Source organism: Mesoplodon bidens (genome assembly GCF_964165515.1).
Source record: "Mesoplodon bidens genome assembly, chromosome: 6".
NCBI classification, from domain to species: Eukaryota; Metazoa; Chordata; class Mammalia; order Artiodactyla; family Ziphiidae; genus Mesoplodon; species Mesoplodon bidens.
The window spans coordinates 107,620,650-107,646,361 of record NC_138162.1 but is presented as its reverse complement, the minus strand read 5'-3'; the positions used below and the strand labels follow the sequence as shown (position 1 = coordinate 107,646,361).

The window sequence follows — 25,712 nt, the reverse complement described above, 5'->3', positions numbered from 1 at the left end:
TATGGGATCGTGAAACTTTAAAAATTTTGAAGACAAAACCAAGAAAACTATGCCTCATTCCTAAGAGCCTTTTCATCTAATATAGACAAAAATAAGAAACAAAGTGCCAGGTGGTAGAAAGGCCAGGTGCCCCTTTGTGAGGAGGGGATTCAAGAGAGAAATGCAATGGGATGAGCGTGTGGCTCTAGCCCTAGTCTGGACACAGCACAACTTGGAAAAGCACCTACTATTTATGTAATTAGACTCAACCCAGTCCAAGAAAATTCTCAAATGGACAAAAGTATACCTTTCCTTTTTGTTGCCAAAATTAGGTTTTATCAGGCAGCAGGCTATTCAAGAAATGGGAACCCACGTCAGTGTGAATGTACTTTTCCCCCCAATACAGTGAATAAGAGTCAAAGTTCTCTTGAAGTACCTGGGAATTCTCAGAGCAGCTGCTTTGAGAAAATGACAGGTGAGGTACCTGGCTGATCATTGTTTAGGGAGATACTCAAGTAGAAATATTGTCAGAGAGGGTTCACAGGAGACCAGAACCCTAATGTCAGAGCAAGAATCCCAGATGCATCTCGATAGGAAGATGTACTCCTGGATAACCAGAAGGTCTGGCTTCTGACCTTGGAAAGTATCCCTGAAGGTTAAAAATAGACAAGATCAGCACTAATGAATGAGGGAGTTACCCTGAAACTAGATGCAGAACTGACGTATATGCAAGAAGAAATCACTCCAATGTACTGAGTGCTTACAGCCAGGCACTGTGCTTACCTGTAGGAGGAAACTGAGGCAGAGAGAAGGTAGGAAACCTGCCCTTAACAGTAGACCAGTAAGTGAGCATTCAGGATTTCCTTCCCAGGAACAAGGAGCAGCTCTAAAGAGTCTGTAGCAGGAATTGGTATTTTTATGCACCACAGTAGATGGTAACTATTTTCACTTTGCTCTTTCACTTTTTCCTACTCTCTATGTTCAAGAACTACAGATTTCAGTTCTCCTTTTAGGCCTGAACTCTAATTTTTTTTAATAAATGACAAATCATACCTTCTGACCTAGTCTAACCTGATTGTTTTCTAAGCCTACTTTATTAATAGAGTTTTGTCAAAGGTTTTTTGACAGAATATAATGTTCACAGTTTTTCACGGGGCCAATCATGTCTAACCTGAACAAACAAAATTATTAACTTGGAGGAATTTATTGTTGTTTTAATGATTTGCATTATACATTTCTCTGCTTTCTGAAAAATAGTACATAAGATGTGTAATTAATTTTCTTGGCCACTCGGATGATTGTTTTTGTTTTGAACTTTGAGCATTGTAACAGTGAACACTATTTTCATTAAAAAGCCCCCAAAGCAGAGACCTACTCTTAAGCGTAATCTGGAGGTTAAAAGCATAAGATTTGGTGTCAAACAGGACTGGGTTTGAATCTGAGCTCAGCTATTTCTTTAGTTGTGAATTAAACTTCTTAAGCCTCAGTTTCTTCATCTGTAAAATGGGGGTGAGAATATGTCCACATAGGGCTGTAGGGAGGAGTTAAATGGGGTAATGTTTGCAAAATATATTGCATGAGGTCTGGCATATGAGTGTTCAGTGAATGTGAGTATTTTTCATGAATATTTACTAAATGCCTATGCTGTGCCAGGCACAATTCCTATCTTGATGAAATTTATATAGGGAAAGACATTAAGCAAATCATATACACGTAATCATATAAGAACAATTGTGACAAGTGTTAGGAATGAAGAGTATAGGATGTTTTGGTTTAACAAAAGAATTCCTAGGTGGAATCCAGAGTGTGTAGGTGGGTAGAGAGAGATCAGAGATAGTTTTCCTGAAGAGCTGGAATTTAATCTTAGACCTAAAGGATGAGGAAGAGTAAGCACAAAGGGGATGGAGATGGAGAGAACATTGCATGTAAAGGGAACAGCAGGTGTGAAGGTCCTGGGGCAGAGAATTGAGAGACGGTGAGGATGATTGGAGAAGTCATGGGAGGTATACAAGGCAGATTAGGAGAGAGAGACGAGACCAGATTGTATGGCCTGATGAGCCGTGTTAGCGATTGTGGATTTCATCTAAGAGCACTGGAAAGCGCTTGAGACATATAGGCAGAGATGTCATGGAATTGGAGTTAGTTGCATTTCATAAAGATCATCCTAGAGGAAAAGGAGGACGACGCCTGCATGCAGGAGACCAATGAGAAGACTCTCTTGCAGATGATTGATGGTGGTGGCTTGGATTAGGCCATGACAGTGAGATAGAGGGATGTGCAAAGACCTGGGCAGTGTTAGGAGGTATAGTATACTGGAAATATCAAGAAGGTATCAGGATTGACTGCCATGTTTTTGTCACAAACAAATGAGTGAATGTTAAATATCATTTATAGAGATGGGGAATACTGGAAGGCAAACAGATTAGGGTGTCATTTTGGACAGATTAACATTGAGGTTCCTGTGAGACATCTAAGTGGAGATGCATGTATGGGTCATGAGCTCAAAAAATAAGCAAGGGCTCAAGCTATATACTTAATATCTAAATGCTAGCTACAGATAATAATCTTGATGGCATCCATATTTCTTAGAGCAGATTCTCTGAGCACTCCCAAATAATCAGAGATATTTCTACTCTTGCAATTGAAAAATTCAGTGTATTAATTAATAGAAAGTTTTGTGAACCGGGAGTGTGAAGACAAGAATTCTTAATCTAGCCCTTCTGCTCACCAGCTGTGTAACCCTGAGCACGTGCCTTAGCCTTTCTGCATGTTCACATCCTTATCTATTTGTAGCCCAGATGTCCGCTTGGCTCTGGGTGCCTCAAGAGTTTATAGGAAGTGGTTATAAATAATTTCAACAACAATTTAGATCAACATATGTATGCTGGATCCCAAATAGACTATGAAGAAAATTTACAAATTATTGAAATACATGCAGACTAGTCCCATTCCCAGAAAAAGTTAAATCAGCTGAGTAAATTGTCAGATCCAATAACATGTCCATATTCTCATATGTATGTGCCTCTTAAAATCCTTCCAGGGCTTCCCTGGTAGCGCAGTAGTTGAGAGCCCGCCTGCCGATGCAGGGGACACGGGTTCGTGCCCCGGTCCAGGAGGATCCCACATGCCGCGGAGCGGCTGGGTCCGTGAGCCATGGACGCTGAGCCTGCACATCCAGAGCCTGTGCTCCGCTACGGGAGAGGCCACAACAGTGAGAGGCCCGCGTACCACAAAAAAAAAAAAAAAAAAAAAGGAAGCAAAACATTCACAACAACCAATGTTTTGTCCCCCGGTACTGTTAGCTTTCCTAGGGAGTTCTAAAACTTCAGGGTTAGAAGGCTCCCTTAAGAGTATTTTAATAGGATGCTTTATGATGCTTGGGTCCCCAGTATGATGCTTCAGTGAGTGGTTATCCAGCCTATCTTAGGATACTTTCACTGATGCTAAGACTTATTTTCAGGGCAGCCCAAATCTGGTTTCCTACAGCTTTTAGCCATTGGTCAGAAATCTAAGACAGATTAATGTACTAGTGTCCTATTTGGTCTCTCTGCTGCTCATAGCTTCCCTCTTTAGTTATTCTTAGATATGTAAGCTTTCTGAAAAAATCCAAAATACTAGGAAAATGGAAACCTGCCAGAGCCCCAGGTTCTAGCATGTTCCTAAGCCAGCCACTTGCTAACACTGATATCCATCTCGAGACGTAAAGTGGAGCTAACTTCGAACTCACCAGAATCAAATTGGAATAAGGGACAATGAGTATCATTATTTTCATGTTGACAAACTGTAGCTTTCTTCTCTTCCCATGGAAATTTTTCTGTGAATGAGAGAGACAAATTGACAACTAATCCAGGTAAAAGTTCTGCTGCTTCCACACTTGCCTGGGGACTGAACCCAGCTGGGCTGGAGTTGCTGAGGGAAACTACTTTTCCTAACAGTGCATCCAAAAAATATTGTTTGTGATTATCTAGTGAGCTCTGAATTAATCACCTGACGAGCAGATATTGGGTGGGCATGTCAGAGGGGAACCACCACAGTGGGGAACAAACTTTCCTTAGAAACATGACTGTTTTTGGTAACAGAAAATCACACCGTGCACCAGGGATTCGTTCTTTTCAGGAAGCCTCGAAGGCATTTGTCTGTGTCTTTGCTTTTTCTTCACCATTTTCCATGTTTATCCTCCAGGCATCTTTATTCCCAACTCAGACCTTCCAGATGTTGCAAAACTCTCTGAACCATTGTCATCACTACCACTGGAACGCCCGGAAATTCATAAGTGGTTTCTATTCCTTGACCTTGAGAAGACTTTTTAGTGGGCATGATTCTGTCTGGAAGCCAAATATTTGTTCCTTAGGATTAAGGACTCCTTAATGGTACATCAACCACTGTAACCCTAAACCATATCCTAGCGAACAAAAATGCTCTATCACTCACTTGAGGTAACAGTTACACACCGTTATTCCTGTTGGTTATAATTTTCTACTTGTCTATAATACTAATTAGAGTCTTTGAATGGCGCTGGGATCACCATAGTCTACTAACTAGTTATCTAGCAAAGTGGATTTTCACTCTCCCAGACCCATGAACCTAATAAGTCCTAGTACAGAATTTGTGCTGGATCTTGAATGCAGTGAGGAGTCACTGAAATGATTTAATCAAGGAAGATAAAATCAGCTTTGTTTTCTCAGACGCTCTCTGGCTACAATGTGAAAGTAGGTTGGAAAGCAGTGAGATGAGAATCAGGAAGCTTAGTTAGTAAGCTGATGTGGAATCCTAGCTAGAAATGATGGTGGCCTGAACTAGGATGGATGGTGACAAGAAGAATGAAGGCTCTGTGGTCTGCACTGGGTGGCTGGATGGAGTGGAAGAGTTGGGAGAGTGAAGGGTTGAGGATGACAGTGGGTTTCTGGCTAGGACAACCAAGAGGAAGGGGTGCCATCTACTGAGGATGGACCAGAGAAGAAAGAGTAGGTTTTGTGAGAGACAGTGAACTCAGTTTGGTTATGTTAAGGATGAAATGGTTTGGGAACATCAGGAAAAATGTCTGGTAATAGTTGTATACACAGAACTGGAGCTTAGGAGCCAGATAGGGTCTCAGGATAGAGATCGGAGAATTCATCAAGGCAAAAAAAGAAATCGAAACCATGGAAATGGATGAGCTTCCCTGACCTCTATCTTTCCCCTTAGAGTGTCAGACAGTTCTCAGTTGAGACTGCAAAAGGCTTGGTTAAGTTGGAAAAGAATGAGAATGTCTCCTGCAAGCAAAACTGAGATGTCTCGGCATTGCATTTATTATGAAAGATGGAGGCATAGTCATTTCTTTTTTTCAAAGGTGTCTATAATCAAAACAGGGCAATACTCTATTGTTTTTTAAAATTAAAAAGTAAATTTTCCCAACCCTGTTCTGCATTTTAAAATTAGTTTGCCCAGTTATATTTAGAAGTCAGATTACAGCTTCCCCAAAAGCACCTTTTATTTGGAAAAATAAGCTAGTAAAATGCCTATGCGTGTATGTTATGTCAGTTTGAATATCATCTGCTTTTTTTTAACATCTTTATTGGAGTATAATTGCTTTACAATGGTGTGTTAGTTTCTGCTTTATAACAAAGTGAATCAGCTGTACATATACATATATCCCCATATCTCTTCCCTCTTGCGTCTCCCTCCCTCCCACCCTCCCTATCCCACCCCTCTAGGTGGTCACAAACCACCGAGCTGATCTCTCTGTGCTATTGATGGAGGTCAGGCATTCTGCTGGGCTCGTCCAGCTTGAGTCTAGGGCTGGGGAGAAGTAGCAGGGGCCAAAGGCAACCCCTATCCCTGGTGTAACCCAGGCAGGGGAAGGGGATGTGCAGGAGCTCCCGGTGGAGATCCAAGTGTTTTTCGTATTCTACCTTGAACTGAACTAGATGACATTCCTGGAGGAGGCCTACAGCATCAGGGGACATGCCCCTGGGTGACCCAGTGGCCAGTGAGAGGACCTGGGATGTCATTTCCAAGTAGGGACTTGTCCAGAGAACTCAGATTCCGTATCTTTACCATCAGTCCAGAGTCAACAGTCCCTGCTGGCTCCCCTGTTCACCTCTTACCTCTCACCTCTCACCTCTTACATGGCCAGCTCCCCCATGTCCCTGGTGACCAGACTCTGGAACAGAGCCTGCAGTAGCCTTTAAGCTGGACATGAAGGCACATCATCGTGAGGAACTCCCATGCTTCCTCCCTGGGTGACCGATTTTGGTTGTTTCTGTCACTGCTTCGGATTTGTGGTGTTTGGCCTTGGATTCACATAAGGACAGGCTCTGACCTTCCCTACAGGGCCCTATAAAATGTCTTTATAAGTACTGGAAGGAATCATTTGATGAAGTGCCTACAACTTAGCTGTATAAAATTAATTTGTAGACTGGTTTTATTTCTGTGTAAATATGAGTGTCTTGAAGATCGGGAAGATAAAGTGCTGGAATGGGAGTGAAGACAGGCTCTCTTTCTCCATTTAAGAGTGTATTTCCAGCTTTAAGTGGCTGAAGCAGGAGTTTTATACAAAATGTCATTTTCTCCCATCAACAAATGTCATCCATTGATTTGATACACATTTACTGAGAATTTTGTTCATCACCGAAGGAAATTTAAATGAAGGATAGGAGTAGTATGTGTCTTTAGAGAGACATTAAAAATAAGGATTGTCTTATCTGTTCAACAGTATTTGTTGTGAGCCTTACTATACGTTATAAACTGTTGTTGGCATCGCGGACATAGCAGTGAAATGAAAAGACAAAACCCTCTGCCTTGGGCTTCCCTGGTGGCGCAGTGGTTGAGAGTCCGCCTGCCGATGCAGGGGACATGCGTTCGTGCCCCGGTCCAGGAAGATCCCACATGCCGCGGAGCGGCTGGGCCCATGAGCCATGGCTGCTGAGCCTGCACGTCCGGAGCCTGTGCTCCGCAACGGGAGAGGCCACGACAGTGAGAGGCCCGCGAACCGCAAAAAAATAAAATAAAATAAAATAAAATAACACCTCTGCCTTCAAGGAGTTCATATTCAAGGAAAGGGACAAAGAAGAAATAAGCATAGAAGATGGTGACGAGTGCTATACAGAGAGAAGGAATTAAAGTTGAATGCTTAGGGGAGGTGAGAACACAAGTTACACTATCAAGAAGGAAAGGTTCATGGATGAGCTGGATTTTAAGCACAATTTTGAAGACAGAGATTTTGAATGAATCCAAGTTTGACTAGGGGAGAGGGACAGGTCACTGAGAGAGGAGCAGGAGAATGAAGGTGACAACCATGAGAGCAGAGGCCATAGTCACCTTGGTGGATTAACAGAGTTACAGTGAAAAGTCAACCATGGCAAGAAGATAGCCTTGCTGTTGGAAATTCACAATTCAGTTCAACAGGCATTTATTGGAAATACTTATAAAATGTAAACTCCAAGGGCAGAAATCTTGTGCATTTTCCTGATCGTTCTATCTCCAATGTCTACAACAGCGCCTGTCTCGTAGAAGGCACTAAGCAAATTACTTGTTAAGTGAATGAATAACGGGAGAGAATGTCGTGTTAAGGCTGGTGAAACCAAATGATGAAGGGCCTGGAATGACAAGGTGATGAGCTTGAACTTGATCTTATCAGCAACAAAAAGATCATGTACAACACATATCTTGGCCGATCTCACTATTATGAGGTTCCCTTATCCCCTTGAAAAACCTCCCCTTCCTTTGGTTGTTTCTGGGAATTTTCCCTCATGGCTTCCACTGCTTTCTGTCCCGTCCCCTTGGATGTGACCAGATGACGTCTGCCATAGCACTTTAGGCCCTAGATGTGCGTGTGTGAAGCCCCCACGTTGCCAAGGAGCACGGGTGCCCTGGAGCCACCAGCAGCCTGGACCACAGAAGAGCAAATGCCATTCCCACTCAGTGTGACTCACTGTCATTGGGCCTCAGAGTGTCACACATGCCTCTACACAGGTGTGTCTCATGACAAGAGCCCTGGGATTTCTCCTCCCAGGCCTTCTTTCCCTCCAGAAGACACAGATCTCCAGGATGGATATCAGGATGTTTTCCCTAAAACCTAACCTAGGACCTCGAGTTCCCCCCTTTCAATCTGCTCTCTTCCCTTCTGGCCATCTCCCCACAGATTTCTTTAATCATCCCTCCTGGCACAGACTTGGGTATCATTTTTGACAGTTTTAGTTTTCCAAAAGAAAACCACTGGAGTGCTTATTAGACACTCTGGAGAATGAGACTGTCAAAGAAAACAAGTAAACAAGACGACTTATAGGGTATGAAATGGGTGAATGGATCAAAAGATAACAAACTTCCAGTTATAAAACAAATAAGTCCTGGGAATATAACGTACAGCATGGTAACTATAGTTAATAATGCAGTAGCATATTTGCAATTTGCTAAGAGGGTAGATCTTAAACATCCTCATCACAAGAAAAAGGAAAAAGAAAAATTTTTTGAAAGAAAAAAAAAAAGAAATCTTACACTCCATGAAAGAAATAAACCATGCTCACAGGTGTACGCTTGAGGATGCCTCTTCTTTACACTGGGTGGTAGGAGAAAGCTTTTGTAGAGATGATAAGAAGATACTTCTAATGTGAGACTCATGAAACAATGGTGACCTTAATGAAAAAAGGCAAAGTTTGGAAAATAAGTTGTTTATGAAAGGAGATTGCTTTTGAGGAAACAACCTACAAAAGAACACGTGACTTAATTACTATTGTTTTCCTGAATCAAAATATATTTTGTTAAGTAAAGGAGAAAAATATCTTGCAATCTGTTGAAATCGTTTGAATTATGTATTCATTTCAAAAGGAAACAGGCAACACAAAGAAGGCTTCTACGGAAATGTACATGGTGAGTCGAGTGCACCTGGGTCAGAGTCATTCTCTCCCGAGTCATCGTGGGTTCGGGGGCCTCACATGCATGTTCTGGGAGACACAGTCCTCTTTGCTAAAAGGAGAAATACTGTTTGGGGCTTCGGTAACTGGAGGGAGGAACTCTTTGAAGAGCTTTACTTCGAGCAGCTTTGACTCCTCTAGGATAAAATCCCTGATTCTGCAGAATTACACTTGACCAGCCAGAAAGATCCCATGAAGAATGTCTCCCACTTGCAGAAGTATGAGGTATGAGAAAATGTCTCCCCAACTGACCTTTTTACCCACCATGGTTGGAAGAAGCAGTGGTTTTTGACAACAGTAACCATAGGCTGATATGCCTCCGTCCCCAGAAAAAGAGAAAAGGGGCAGTGCTCCCATCCTCCACTGGGTCCCCACAGTGCTCCAGATTTGTTCTGTTCAACGCTATATACCCAGCAAACAATGTGCCTCTCTTCCCCTGCTCACTACACCCTCCCACACCATCCTTCCTCACCTTGATTACTATTCAAGTTTCCCTCCAGAAAGTTCAGAAAAGACCCAACATATTAACTCTCTCCAGGGAGCAATCCGATGACTGCCCTCAGAGGCACAAGATGAGAGCTGTGCTATTTCAAGTCCCAGTTAACTAGAAGAAAAGATCAGGTCCTTCTAAAGAGGTGTAAACTGGCATCCTCTTACCATGTTGGTAAGCTGGATGCTCTTATCAGGACATATGGGCTAAGTGACGTGCACCAGCCAGAGGTTCAGCTTTTGCTCAGTAGCCGGGAGGCAGGCTCAGCCATCTTTTGCGTCTCCAAGACCACTGTGTGCAGCTGACAAAAGCTGAATTCCTGTTCTCAGAAAAACCTCTGTTCATACACAGACTGTATTTCATTTCATGGGAAGTCTATCCATGAATCTTGGGTTGAGAGCCTAGGGTTCTAGTCTGCGGTTAATCCGGTCAGCATTCTTAGAGATTTCTGACCACCATTCCAGGTAGCTAACCTAAATATTCTTGTCTGGTTGAGAATTGCCCAAGTGTGGCCCCTGGATAAACCTCAGGAGGGCTCAGGCAAGTGACTGTGACACAGGGAAATCAGCAGCCAAACATGGAGGCATCTGGTAGACTCCAGGATGACAATAAACTTGGGTCTGTCTGTGCTCCTACTCTGATTCCAACAGCTTTTCTCTGGGATTACATCCATGGGCAGAACTTTTTTCCTGGCCAGAAGATGCCAACTGATCTGGCCTGAATATTGCTTGGCACTGGAGCTCCTTGGCCTGGGGAACTGGCCACCTATTTGTGTACCAGCTTGTGTCTCTCCCCTGTTCATTAGAGGTATACCGGCCACATTGGACTGGTACCAGACATATGGAGAGACTACTGGTTGGACAAAGAGAAACGATGAAGGGTTATTGTCTCCTATGGTCACATAGCATTAGCTTCTGCTTTGGAGTCCTTTTTTTTTTTAAATTGGAGTCATTTAAACTCCAGTCTTCAGAATGTGATACCCTTCAGATAAGCCCTTCCAAGATCCTCACCCACTGTTTTTTTTTTCCAGTGTTTGAACAGTACAACTTTTTTAAATGAGGTAGTTATTGATGATACTACTCTCCTCCCCCTTCTTTCTCATCATTGCTGCAGAACCTGTTGTCATCTTGTGACCACAGCTGGACATATTGCCATTAACACTTCCCAGCCACTCTGGGGTTGCCACGTGGTGCACAAGATCAAGAGCAGAAATGGGGGAAGCAGAACAGAGTCTGGGTCTCATTCTGACTGGACCACAGATGAGCAGATGATTTTGTGGAAACCACTTTCCCTTCCCATCCATACTATCTTCATCTGCATAGGACAGGTTGACAGTGCCTGCTAGGTTTCTGCCACTCTTCACACCCTAGCATTCTGTGACTCCAGCTAATTAGGGTTTGTCGAAACCCAATGTCTCTCAAGGTTGTCATTAAGATGTCAAGTTTTCAGGTAGGTGAAAGGAAGCTTAGAAGTTGGGAGGTTAGAACCCAGAAGACTGACTCATGGTTTTCTGCTTCCATACGGAGTCCCCTGATTCTGCAAGAGCTAAGCTGAAGAGGAACCTTCTATTACCAGTGCTGGGTTGGAATTTGAGAACTCCATTTTTATCCTCACTGTGTTTTAGAGTGAACTGGAACACTGGTGGAGAAAGCTCACTTAGGAGACCAACACTGGCCGGAAAATGGTTTTCTTTGTATTGGGGGCATTGAGAGCAAATTTTGCTGTAACTTTGTAGCTAAAATGTGACTCTAGTGGCACAGCCTTCACTAAGATGGTCCCCAGTGTCCACCATCATAAGCCTACAGATAAGCCCCAGATCAGAAAAAAAAGTCAAATGCTTCCAAGGGAGGGGACATCAAGTGATGAGACTTAAGTGGCATCCTTCAAACACATCAGTTTCAATTTCTCATTGGAATCTAGGGACCTTGACAATGGAAGCCAAGATTTTGACTCTCCAAGGGTGAAGATGTTGATGGTGTTCATGGATAAATTCATGCTCTGCCCATCTCAGTCTGTCCAAGTTTTAGTCGATCAGGGAGTTTAGAGGGTCCTGAAAAGAAGAGTCAGAAATTCTGCAGCAGGATCAAATCGTGGAGGAAAACTCAGTGAAGGGAAGAGTCCCCAGGGCCTTGGGGATTTTCCAAAGCTCAAGAATTTTTTTTTTACAACTTTATTGGAGTATAATTGCTTCACAATGGTGTATTAGTTTCTGCTTTATAACAAAGTGAATCAGTTATACATATACATCTGTTCCCATATCCCTTCCCTCTTGCATCTCCCTCCCTCCTACCCTCCCTATCCCACCCCTCCAGTCGGTCACAAAGCACCGAGCTGATCTCCCTGTGCTATGCGGCTACTTCCCACTAGCTATCTACCTTAGAAGTGGTAGTGTATATATGTCCATGCCTCTCTCTCACTTTGTCACAGCTTACCCTTCCCCCTCCCCATATCCTCAAGTCCATTCTCAAGTAGGACTGTGTCTTTATTCCTGTTTTACCCCTAGGTTCTTCATGACATTTTTTTTTCTTAAATTCCATATATATGTGTTAGCATACGGTATTTGTCTTTCTTTTTCTGACTTACTTCACTCCGTATGACAGACTCTAGGTCTATCCACCTCATAACAAATAGCTCAATTTCGTTTCTTTTTATGGCTGCGTAATATTGCATTGAGAAATGCAGATCAAAACTACAATGAGATATCATCTCACACCACTCAGAATGGCCATCATCAAAAAATCTAGAAACAATAAATGCTGGAGAGAGTGTGGAGAAAAGGGAACACTCTTGCCCTGCTGGTGGGAATGTGAATTGGTACAGCCACTATGGAGAACAGTATGGAGGTTCCTTAAAAAACTACAAATAGAACTACCATATGACCCAGCAATCCCACTACTGGGCATATACCCTGAGAAAACCATAATTCAAAAAGAGTCATGTACCAAAATGTTCATTGCAGCTCTATTTACAATAGCCCAGAGATGGAAACAACCTAAGTGTCCATCATCTGATGAATGGACAAAGCTCAAGAATTAAATGAGGCAAATTCATATGCAAAGGATAACCGGGCCTGCAGGGCGAGGGGTTCCTGGGAATTAAGCTGGAAGCTATTTGCTCCTCTTGAAGCTGTCCAGAGTCTGGACAGAAGTTGTTGAAGAGCACAACATACCTACGGTGACAAGAAAAATAGGAGACCTTATGCTTCTGTGGATAATTCAAAAGTCTGGCTCTTCCTATGAAGCATGGTGAGAAAAACTAGAGCGGTAGACACCAGGTGATGCAGCATGGAAAAATAAAATAGTGTAATAACAGCCCAGAGAACAGCAGAGGTTTGAGCAGAAACTGGGTTGAAGAAAAAAGAAAGAGACAACAGAAGGAAGACAGGGGCAGGAAGAGAAATAAGAGCTATGACCCAGGCACAGCCGAAACCAGGCCACACTGTGAAGCAGAGTCATGGGGAGGATCGTTCATTCATTCGGTAGGTCATTCAAGGAATCGGCTATTCATTCAGCAAAAACTAGAAGGATGCCTTTGAGATACCAGCAGTGTGCTGGGTTCTGGAGCTCCATGAGCAAGCAAAACTGACATGGTACCAACTCAGAGGGAGTTCACAACCTAGTGACTGGGTCTGAGGTGCCCATCCCTAAGCCAGGCAGGTTCAACCCTGGTGCTCCATGCCATGATGGGTGGACGACAGAGAGAAGCATGGTCCAGCTGCCTTCCTAGTCTAAAAAACACCATCATCATCAAGAAGAGAGGGATCTGAGAAGAAAGTGAGGTTGGGAATAGAAATTGTGAGGAGCTCAGAGGAGATGGTGCCTGAGTGGAAAGATTTGGGCAGGGAAGTGGATACCAAGATGAGCACACCCCGATCGGGACCAGGAGGCAACAACTCTTTTCCAAGCCTGATCCCGGCTCAATCTTCTCTTCCTAGGAGAGGAAAAATGAAGGGAAGGAAGATATCTAAAGATGTGAATAATATAAACAAGGATGGAAACAGCCTTGTGCTGCCTTTTCTTAACTTTTGGAAAGCCTCTGAAGGAAGCACAGTTATGAGTCTCTCTCTTAACCCCAGCTGGGAGCTGCCAAGAGAGAATCACCCCCAAGGGAGGATGAACACAGCAGGCAGGAGAAGTGGGTCCCATGATCCACCCCTGTGGGATCATCAGATTGGGAGTGGGCAGATCGTGCTAGGTTTAAACACATCTACATGCTGTCAGACACCTGCTGGGATAAACCACGTGGTTTCATTTATGGGGAAGCCTCTGGCCAGAAGACTCTCCCATTCACTATCTGAAAAGCCAAAAATCGAGAGATTTGCTTGGATTAGCAACACAGTATTCCTGCAGGGTTAGAGCTGGACTATCTGACTTTCAAATCTTAGTGTAAATTCATTTTAACCATCTCCTTTCTCACCCTATACCTCAGCTGCAGTGAGGAAATGGGTGTTTTGAGCAGGGCACATGAGGGAAAGGACCAGTACTTACCTCTGAAGCTGTGGACACAACAGGAAGGCCAGAGTGACTTGGTGCTGGGTCGGCCAGACCTGGCATTAAGGGGGCCTTGAAGGAGAGAAGAAGAATGGGAGGAAAAGGACTAAAAGGAAATGTTGAGATGTCTGAATGCAGAACGGGGCTCTGTGAGCACAAAGAGTGTCCCTGAAGGAATTGTGGGAAATTCTAAGGACCCCAAATCACCTCACTAGCATTCACATTCAGAATTCATGTGGTTTTTTTTTTCTTTTAATTTAAGCTCTTCAAATAAGGGAAATACACTTCCCTCTCTAGCTGATTTACAGAATAGTGAAACTCCAAGACAAGGTAACTTGGGGCATGCCCTTCTCACATATTCTCATTAAGCCTGAGCCAAGGCCTGCCTTGTGAAGTAGGTTCCCCTAATCCTGTCACTGTTACTATCAGGAAGAAATATTGGACAACATATAAGCATCATCATTAAGATGAATTTTTTCTGGAACTGACTACATTCACACAAAACCACCATTCATGTGGGTATTGGCTGCTTTCTTCACCTCTCTGCTTAAGTTTGAAGAAACATCTTTCCAATTTAACACCCCCAACTGTACACCTCATCATTCTCTACACACCATCCTCATTCCCTAGAGATGTATTATTCTAATATATTTTGAGACTCGATAAAGGAACATAGGCCCCAAAGTCAGACTTCCCAATTTCAAATCCCAGCTCTACCAGTAACCATCTGCTGAGTGACTTTAGTTGAATTATTCAATCTCATTAAACCAGTTTCTTCATTTGTAAAATGGGGATGTTGATACGAATCATATAACTTTTTAAAAATTTTTATTGGAGTCTAGTTGATTTACAATGTTGTTAGTTTCTGCTGTACAGCAAAGTGCATCAGTTATACATATACATATATCCACTCGTTTTTAGATTCTTTTCCCATATAGGTCATTACAGAGTATTGAGTAGAGTTCCCTGTGCTATACAGTAGGAATCATGTAACTCTTGATGTTACTAATGATGATTAAATTGTATGTAAAGTATTTAGCCTGTTCCAAACCAGACATTTCATATGAGTAACTTATAATTATGTTAAAAATTATGTTAAAAATGTTAAAAGCTTTGGAGCTAAAGAATAATGCTTTCTCACTTAGCATCATCATCTGCGTGTGTGTTTGTGTGTGTGTGTGTGTGTTTTAATTTCTTTGAGACACACTGAATTTATCAGGGAGTGTGTTTCAGAGATTTAAAAAAATGCTCTCATTAATCACTGTACCATTTTGCCTTCTCTGGCTCTGCAATATTTAACTTTATTCTTTGTTTATATTTATGAGATTCTCTGCAAAATTTCAGGGCATTGCTTGGCAGAGTAGACTTTTAAGCCTACCCATCAATTTGTCATGACTCTGATGGGTCTCTAGAGCAGAGACAAAAAGAAAGACATAAAATCAAGACCTTTATTCGGCTGAGGCAAAAGAAAAAAGTTGTGCAGAGAATAAAGAACACTGGGCTTGGAGTTCTATATCTCTTTATCCATCACTATGTTAGTACTGTAGCTATTAAGTTTGTGACAGCCACTTTAATCAGCATTTTTTTAATTTGGAAATTGAATAATTGAATAAAATAACCTCTAAGACAGTTCCTGCTTTAGGGTTCCATGCTTTTGCCATTCTGCTTCCAAGAGCTATGAGATAGTGACCACATAAGATGTAAAGACGCCTGAAACTTGATCCCTGCTGTGTAAATTAGTGGATTTCACCTAAATCACCTAAAATAGGTGAAGAGGACAGGAAAGAGCATTTTAGACATCTGGACCCAACTTAAGAGAACAAAAAACATGAGCAATGATCTGGAGAAAACTTTGTAGTGAGTCTGCTTAGAGTGGAAGTATTAATGTTAGAAATCTAGAGTAGGTTTAGCACTGTGGAGGACACTGCATGTCAACCTATTGACAAGCATTTGGTTGCTACTGGAGTATTTTGAGCAGACAAGTATACTGTAATGTCAAAAGGCATCATCAAAGGAAAATAATCAAAAATAATTGGCCAAAGTTGGCCAAGTCAATATTTTATAAATTTGGGATTCTCATTAAAATATACAACTCCAATATTCAGGAGAGAAAGCATTCATAATTATTTAGGCCGTGCCTGTATAATACTGCATCAAAGAACAAAGGGAACATTCAGGTAACCCTATTTTATTATGACTTTTTGAATGGATTTCAACTTATTTTTAAATTCAGGAGAAACAATTTGCATATGTAGACTCAGCCTAAATTTCATGTTTTCATTTTTTAAAGCTTTATAGCAGACACCAAGTAATGTTTTATCACTAAGATCCAGCACAGCCCTAACCCTTTGGGTCTTTTCCCTTAAATAATATTGCACATGTGGACCAAGTGAGAATGGACTTTGAGGATATTACCAAAGGGTTACATTCCTAGGGGACAATCAGTCAAATGTGAAAACTCAAATGCATTGGGAATCATTTGAAACTTTTTAAAGATATAATAAGGTGTTTGTTGGTTGGTTTGCTTTACTTTCCTAACCAATTGGCCCGTTGGCTTGCAAATAACATGTATGAATCTGTGTGCTTTCTTCCAGGGTCTTTCTTTCCTGATTTCAGGCCCTCAGAAACAGTTTTTAAAATAGCATTTTGGCTCGGATACCTAAACAGCTGCATCAACCCCATTATATACCCATGCTCCAGTCAAGAGTTTAAAAAGGCCTTTCAGAATGTCTTGAGAATCCAGTGTCTGCACCGAAAGCAGTCTTCCAAATATGCTCTGGGCTATACTCTGCACCCACCCAGCCATGCCCTGGAGGGGCAGCACAAGGACCTGGTGCGCATTCCAGTGGGATCCGGAGAGACCTTCTATAAGATCTCCAAGACGGATGGGGTCTGTGAATGGAAATTTTTCTCTTCCCTGCCCCGTGGATCTGCCAGGATTACAGTGCCCAAAGACCAATCAGCCTGCACCACTGCCCGGGTGAGAAGTAAAAGCTTTTTGCAGGTCTGCTGCTGCATGGGGCCCTCGACACCCAGCCATGGAGAGAATCATCAAATTCCAACCATTAAGATCCATACCATCTCCCTCAGTGAAAATGGGGAGGATGTCTAGAGGACAGGAAAGATCAGAAGGACAGGGGCATGATCTTAGGCACCCACTCCACTTCCTACTGGGAAGGCCAGTTCACATTTTGTGGATGATGAGACAGGACCATTAAACCAGGAATGGGCTGGGGAGGAGACCCCACTCTTGGGCAGTGGGTAGGGCTTAGGGAAGAGGGAGGATGTCACACAACCATCCCATTCACAATGATGATAAACAGCATTTCCTTGAGGCTGATGCTCTCTGGGTCATCCTCTGAGCCCGCTTTCCATGTCTGGCCCTTTCAACGAAAAACACCATGGGAAACAGAATTTCATACACAATCCAAAAGACTATAAATATAGGATTATGATTTCATCATGAATATTTTGAGCACGCACTCCAAGTTTGGAGCTATTTCTTGATGGAGTGAGGGGATTTTATTTCCAGGCTAAACTTACTGAGAACCACTTTGGGTTTTTACGGGGAAAGGGCCTGGAGAGGAAGAGCCTTAAGATGGTGGCCGGTATCCAGACACGTTATTTTTAGAGCAAGTTTTAAACTCCACCATTTCTGACACATCCAGTTTCTCGGCTTGGGTGAAACTTGACAGTGAGAGTTACCTTTGGCTATAATGTGACTGCTTCTGATTCCCTAAGGATGAGAGTGAGGGGCACGCATTATGTCTCTGATATAATGGAGGCACATCACCTACACTTGGGTCTAGAAAGAGTTCAAAGAACCAGTCGGGGAAAGACGGCTTTTCCTAATGGAAGACAGTAAATATGAGGGTCAATTTTTCAACTTGACTTCTACGGACAGAATTCCATTAAGTGGCTCAAAGATCAGGTGGAAGAAGGCTTCTTGTGTAACATATTTAAAGATCAAGAGGTTGGGTTGGGGTATGCTAATTTCATGCTAAGATAGAGGCTGCAAAATTACTCCACAGCCTTTTCAACATGGCCTAGAAAGGCTTTTCTTGGCAAATCACTTACCTTTTCCAGAATTCCATTATGAAAAACCAGAGCTTATAATATTTTGAAAGGCACATCACGACTCCCATTTTTTCTCAGCTGCTTCACTACTGCATAATGAGTGAAGTCCACAGTCTCCGGGGCACATGGGACATGTTGGAATGAGTCTGATGATCCAGAACTTTGAAAGATACACACGCTTAGCTTGGGAGGATGCTTTCTGGTCACCAAAAACCCATCAGAAACAGAAGTTTGCAAATGGTTTTTGACAGAAGCCTATTTATGCTGATAAAATATCCAATAGTCCGTTTATTTAATCTATCCCCACTTTTTACAAGAACTTGGGGAACACACTGTTTTTTGCTTTATGTATACCAAAATTTGGTCAACCTTAATAATTCCATATATTGCAAAGATACAGATGGTGACTATATGTAAAAATTAAAATATTTTCACATTCCACAATAAGAATTTAAAAGAAGATTTATGTTTTTGAAATAATTCTTGACTAGAATCACTGGTCTTAAACTCCTGACCATTTCTGTGGCCTTTTTCCCCTATTTGGGGTAATTCCCTCTAAGAATTTCAAGGCAGATTGTAGCCATTATTTAACCTTCACAGCAAAGGTAGTGTCCCCATCATCCTTTCCTTCTTTTCTTGCAGCAAAATGATAATTTCCTGAAATCTTTCTAAAAGGCTAATTTCTTTGCATAGTGCCCTGGAAGGTATCCTTGAGTGTGGATTTGAGTTTGGTTGTTGGTTGTGTTTTGACCTAGAATGTTACTGCTTTCTCAGCCCTTTCTGGAAAGTGTCTCGTTGTTGACCAGATAGACACTGTGCCTTGTGCTCGTAACTTGGATTCTGGCAGTAGATGTTGGCTGGATTTTTAGACTCTTCTGGTCTGTTTGTATGTCTCCTGACAGCTCTTCCAGATGTAGGTGTCCTATTATGCCTGTAGGCATCAGGGAAGGACTTGACTAGGCAAACCTCACTTCAGTTTCATTGTTGAGAAGAACTTCTTTTAGGATCTGAATTTTTAAATCTTACCAGGCTCCCCCTTACAGGAGGTGTGTCCCCATGAAAAGAAGGGTAATAGCTTTTCTTCAGCAGAACATGGCTCCATATTTGAGATGTTCTTTGAACACCTCTTCAGGCAAATTTAAATTTTAGATACTAGGAAGCTCAGGACCACCGGAAAGCTAGACTTAATGCCACTTCTAATCAAAATAAACAACTCGAGGGCTTCCCTGGTGGCGCAGTGGTTGAGAGTCCACCTGCCGATGCAGGGGACACGGGTTCGTGCCCCGGTCCAGGAAGATCCCACATGCCGCGGAGCAGCTGAGCCCGTGAGCCATGGCCGCTGAGCCTGCACGTCCGGAGCCTGTGCTCCGCAACGGGAGAGGCCACAGCAGTGAGAGGCCCGCGTACCGAAAAAAAAAAAAAAAAAAAAACAGAAAACAAAACAAAAAAAATAACTCGAAAATCTTTCGGTCATCAGATAAAAGCCAGGACAATTGTATTCATGTAAAACTATCCATAAATACTTGTCTACTACACCCTTCTCTATCCCCACTCCCTCCAGGGAGGCTAACTTTAACATCTTTTTCCTTTCCCATGACATGATATTAGGTATAAACATGCCAATTTTACAAGAAATTGATAATGTCACCCAAGACTTAGTCCAAAGTGGGATAAACAATGTACGAGTTATATTTTTACTCATCCACAAAAATCTCTGTACCTTTGAGCATGCCAAAAGCTCTCTAAAATTGTCACAGTTAAATAAATGATCGTCATATTTATACTCACATGTTTACTGCTTCTATTTGGAGTTTGAAGAACATACCCAGAGTAACAGTGGTCAAAATATCTTCTCTAATGTGTTATAAAAAGCAGTTGCTTTGGGATTGTCTAAACATCACCAAAAATCAACTTGACATTGTGGGATAGGTGAAATTTGAGTTTCTCCTGCAATTCAAATTGCACGCCTTAAGAGAGACCTTGAATCTCTTTACTCAAGAATTTCCCCAGACCTTTGCAGGGATTTCAGAAAAGCATTTTACGTGTCAAGTTTTCTTCCGTTTACCTCCCTTGTGTCTCATTTAAAGACCGCTTCTGCCTATAAATCACTTGGGATCTGCTAATGCTCCCCAAGATATTAAGGCTCCTAATGCTCTCGCCACCTACTTGGATTGGTCCATCCATAGTAGCCAGTGATGTTTGGGTAAATAAATATTTTCTTAAGGCTTTCTGGTTAGGTGCTACTGTATGCCAGGCACTGGCAGAGCATTTGGCACCCATTGCCTCTAAATGTCATAGCAATTCCATTCTTCTTATTTGACAGATAAAAAATTTGATAGTTAAATGTGACTAAGGACTCACCCAAGGCCAAGGAGGAACCATGATTCGACCCGAGGTTTTCCAAACCCTAGAGCCCACATGATCTCCACCAATACCCCAGCCTCATAAGTAATGAAAGTCAAAGCTCCCCCAGTTGGGATTGTATATGCTGAGCATTGTATATAATTGTATATAAACCATACCCACACTTTTTAATGTTTTGTTTCTTTGGGAGTTGCTTCCAGTCAATCTCAGTAAACATGCTGCCAAATCTCCATCCCAGCCAAACCCAAGAGTAGGTCGTAATGGGAAGGGTTTGGCGCCTATAATTCTAACTATCAGATGGCACCACTTTTGTAGGGGAGAATGGCCTGGAATGTTCTTCAGGCTTTGCATGAAGGACAAATTATATCCAACTGGGTGAAGATGGACATATAAGAGAATGCAGAAGAGGCTGGCTTGGCTTAGAACAGCAAACACAGTTGTGGATGCAAAATGCGTTGTGCAGTGTGTTGAAGTTATTGACGCGCAGCCACAATTCATCAGCACACTTTCAGGAAGTATATCCCTATTTAAAATAAATAAAAAGCAAATGCAGTCTCACTTACATTCACCTGTACTCCAAACAAAGTGTTTTTTTGAGTTGGAGAGAGAGAAGGAATTATAGATATTTCACCAGGAATTACACAAAGCCCAGAGAGTGTGTCAAATATGTGAATTTCATATCTGTCACCATGAGGAAATGGTTCAGAATGCTGGTCTTCGAGTAGCCAGAGACCTTGGCAATCTTTGAAAATGAAGAATCAGTTGGCAGCTATGGCTGCCTCTTAGATGACATCCTCTTGTTCCTGGATTTCACAAATGAAAGCTTTAAGTCCTGAGTGTCCCAGCTACTCCCATCCCTCAAAGTGAACCATCACACAGACCTTCTGGCCCAATAGGTTTCACGGTTATGGCCTGGGAGCGATAACTTGTTAGGAACTCTTTGCTTGGGCAGGGAATTATTCTCTCTTTAATCACAGCTGCTTAATCACAGCTTGACAAACATTCTCACTTGCTTCTGGGGCTGCTTCTGCTCAGATCCTCTTGCCAAAAGAGACGCTGCCTCTGTGTCTGAGTACTTGTTGACTTAATTAAGAGCTCTGCTTGTCAGCAAAGGGAGAAGGGAGCCCAAGCACATGGAAAGTAAATTCTTCAAGCAAAACCAGGGAGACTGAAAAGAAGAGAGCGGTGGTAAATATGGAGGCATCCGAGGTATGCTCACTTGTTACTCTGATTTCTTTTTACACTACTAGGACTTTTAACCATGAAACTACCTGCACACAGCTCCGGTCGAGCCTGGTTGGAACACTGTTGGCCCCATGCTCCTTGTCTACAAACTGCTGTGGAGCAGGGCTGAGCCCAGGCTGCTGTGGGGTCCGCCATCTTCAACACGCAATGGCAGCGATGGCCTCTGGTCCTCCAAAGTCCCTTCAAGATGAGTGTTGTGGGTTTGGGCTGGCGAAAGCCAGCTGGGATTTGAGCAGAGGACACCAGCCCTTGCCAGTGATCCCATCAGCATTACCTCTTTCAAACTTCCCCAGACCCAAATGTCATGGGGGCTGAGGATGGACCTTGTCTGTTCTATATAGGAAAATGTCACTTCTTTGCTACTGCAACACGGACTACTGAGTCTCCCACCTAAAAGGAAGGTCATGACGTTGGAAGGGGGCTGTTGAGGAGGAAGAAGACTCACTGTGGACATTGCTCAGAGCTGTTCGATAATGCATTGCAGCAACTGATAAACGAGGAACTTCCCTAAAGCTGATGCTTATTCACTTCCAAAGACAAAATAGTTGTCTTTCTTATACTTGTGGCTCAGGAGTTACTACAATACTTTCCCTCCATATCACAGTCAACATTGCACGCTATGAGCTGGAAATGATTACTGTGAAACTATAAGAAATACATACTTAATTAGGTAAAAAAAAAATCTAAGAGCAAATTAATACTATATTTGGCAGGGAAAAAAATAATGAAGACACTGACCTATTAAAAAACCTGAGGGGCTTCCCTGGTGGCGCAGTGGTTGAGAGTCCTCCTGCCGATGCAGGGGACACGGCTTCGTGCCCCATTCCAGGAAGATCCCACATGCCGCGGAGCGGCTGGGCCCATGAGCCATGGCCGCTGAGCCTGCGCGTCCGGAGCCTGTGCTCTGCAACAGGAGAGGCCACAACAGTGAGAGGCCCGCGTACAGCCAAAAAAAAAAACAAACCTGAATATAGTAGTTTCATTCCGATGTGATAGAAAAGAAGCTACAGAAAATTCCAACATGAGTTTAATATTTTCTTCTATTTATATAATATTTCACATGGGTCCAAAGTACTTTTGCCTATCTCGAGTTACCCCTGTGAGGCAGAAAGAGAAGGAAGGCATTCTTATCTTTACCTAGCATGTGAAAACACAAGGGGAAAGGTGACGTGAGGTTTCAGGATTTCTTTGAATATCTTCAAATCCAGCCTCTGACTTCTTTTTCCATGATGCTTTCAATATCCCCAAGGTCCACTGCGTTTCTTGAGACTCTGACATTCACTCACTCACCTCTTGAACCGTATTTTCAGCTCTATTTGTACCTTCTCTCCTGCTGTATCTCTGCCAGCGGCTGGGCTGATCAAGATTGTTCTAGGGGCTGAGTGCATATTTGTCTAGGGTTCTCTCACGGACTAAAAGGCAAGCAGAGGCAATTCTGTTTCTCCCTAGATAGGCGGCAAGAGCTAAGGAAATTAGCAAGGTGGGGGGCTCTTGGGTTGCTCCTCGGGGTGACACGTAAGACAAAGCCAGCAGTGCCTGACACCTTAAGGACTTCAGGAAAGGTCCCAGAGAGAGAGTTTCGGGAATGTTTGTTTTCCAGTGAGCCTGAGCACTGTATACACCCCGATCGTCACCATCAGCAAGCTGTTCACTTCTTCTCTTGCACCAGGCGCTGCACTTGGTACAAAAAAATACAGAAAGGCACAGACAGTCCCCCAGCTTATGATCTGGGTGTGTTCCAAGCTCATCTGTTGCATTTTTCCAAGAGGCATTGTTTTAAATGGGGACGGGGAAGGATGTTCCCAGATAAACCAAAAAATAAAAATCTATTTAACGTCCACCAGGGATTGGCAAACTTTTTCTGCAAATGGCTAGATAGTAGATATTTTAGGCATTGTGGGCCATATGATCTATTACACACTCTTCTTTGTTTGAATTTTTTTTTTTTTTTTGGACAACCCTCGAAAAATGTAGAAACCATTCTTAGTTCACAGGCTATACCAAAAAATAGACCATGGGCCAGATTTAGCCCATGGGCCACAATTTACCATCCTTGATCTCTGCTATTACTAGTTTACAGTGTAGTACAAATAATGCTAAGCAGTGGATTTAGGTGTTCAATATACAGGCTTTTTTTTTTTTTTAATTCCATTGCCACATCTGCACTTGACTACATTAACATTCCCAAACTGTATGAGTTGTTAGGTCAAGTGACAAGTTCATGTTCAGGGCTGGCTCCTGCCCCATATGACCTGCCCACCGAAAAGATAACTTTAGTATGTCATTGTGATTTTCCATCCCCTCACCCACTGCTGTATTCTGCAGAACAAGCAAGTCAGCAGAAGCCCAGGGGCATCCACGGGGGTCTTTCAGCCCTTCCCCTCATTGGCAAAATGCCCCAGCACAATCTGGCCAACTCTGAGAGAAGCAACAGCCAGTCAGAGCCATTTGGCCAAGGTCAATGTGAAATCCCTCCCAGCCCCCTAGAGCCTGCTGAAGGGGGGTCCCCAGAGACTTTAGGGGCCACACTTGGCTCCTTGGGAAGGCCTTCTCACCACAGCGCAGGCACCCGGGCCTCTGAGGGTCTGCCCTGGAGCTCCTGAGGACCTGGGGTCCAGAGGAGGTGCCAAAACGGGAGTTCAGCAGCCAAAAGACTGGTGCTAGTTACCAGCAGGCGCTCTCCTCTGCCTCCTTCTCTTTCTCTTCTCTTCCTTTTTGTTTAAGTCTGAAATGACCTAACTAGCCTCGAAATGGCGTTACTATGGGGAACATATTTAGACCTCCCCTGGGATGACGGAGCCATATTTCTCTGAGCTGGGCGCTTTGTGGGCGGGGCTTCCTCCCCGGCCCCTCCCAGTTCTGATGGGCAGTCAAGCGAGGAAGGCTGTCCCAGCGGGGAACAATGTGTGCCGTTCCCTTGGCCCAGGACCGGGTTTGCACGGGGCTGAGAGATGAGACTCCGCTGGGGTGGGGCATGGGATCGGGGGAGGGGCAGACCTGATCGGGAAGGACCTGGGAGCATCGAGACCAGTCAGTAATAGCACCGCTGCCCGTGGTGGGCACAGAAGGGAAGGCTCTGGGGCAGGCGCCGTGTGGCAGCGTCCCTTACCTCCTCCCGGCCCTGTCTGTCTTCACCATCTCCTTCCCTGCCTTCCCGTCTCCTGTCTCATCCCTTCCTCTCTCTCCATCCTTCCGCCCTCCCTCTCTGGCCAAGCTTACAAGCCGTGGTGATGCTGGCGTAGGTGCCCTTGTCCCAGAGGGGGCCAGTTCCCACGGGGTACAGTGCTGACAACTTGGGGCTTCCCTCAGCTGCTCTGTCCCCTACCACGGCAGGTCCGTGCCCTCCAGTGAGTCCAGGGCAAGAGACACCCCTCCACCGCCCCCCCCGCGCCCCCCACCATTTGAGAGCACAAGTGAGGCCTCCGCAAGGACCCTTACCCTCTACCCGGATTGCTGTCTTTGTCTTCTTATACTATTCGTTCCAAATGAAGGCTACAAACACCATGTGCAGGTCACATCTCAGAAAAGAGTCAGGAGTGGTATCTATTCCCTCCCCCAAGGTGCGCGTTTCTCCTTTTACCATCCGCCACCTCTCACTCAGACAGTTCGGAAGTCTTTAGGGACCCTGCAAAGTCCCCTTCTCTTTCTCTTCTTCAACTTGTGTCTCTTGCCTTTGTTGTTGCGGCTGTTTTTCCTTTCACCTCCCTCTCATGTGTGCCTCAGGGCCTTGAGGCCTTGATTAATCTTGTAAACTTGGTTTCATGTTAGCGTGAAACAATGATTAGTCCCCCAGAAGAAATACTGTAGGCAAAACCCAACTGGGTACAAGGTGTTCCTGCTTTTCTGGTGCTGCTGTGCCCCGTCCCTATCCCACCAGCCCATTTGCTCCTGGACCTTGTTCCTGGACTCCTTCTATTCTTTCATCATATCCTTGCACCGGGAGACTTTCTACTGCAAGCAAAGGGTCCTCTCCTACCAAAGGTGCTCCTGCTTTTGCTGACACAGCTCCTAGCATTTGCAATCCCTCCGTCTGCTCAGACCATCATAACAAAGTACCACACACTGAGTGGCTTAAACAGCATTCGTCTATTCTCTCACAGTCTACAGGCTGGAAGTCAAAGATCAAAGTGTCGGCGGGGTTCATTCTTCTGAGGCCCCTCTCCTTGACTTACAGGC

The 25,712-nt window shown here is 43.6% G+C and overlaps 1 protein-coding gene across 4 annotated transcripts in view; it reads left to right on the top strand.

Moving 5' to 3' along the window:
• Positions 1-24,464, top strand: part of ADRA1A (adrenoceptor alpha 1A) — a 100,335-nt gene extending 75,871 nt beyond the window's left edge. For 2 of the 4 annotated variants that reach the window (XM_081238487.1, XM_081238486.1), the window contains one exon: positions 16,445-21,535. In XM_081238487.1, coding sequence (XP_081094613.1) covers positions 16,445-16,962 — 518 coding nt within the window. In that variant the 3' untranslated portion in view covers positions 16,963-21,535. The other 2 variants (XM_081238488.1, XR_014016208.1) reach the window with 2 other exon arrangements.
• Positions 24,465-25,712: the final 1,248 nt, after the last annotated feature.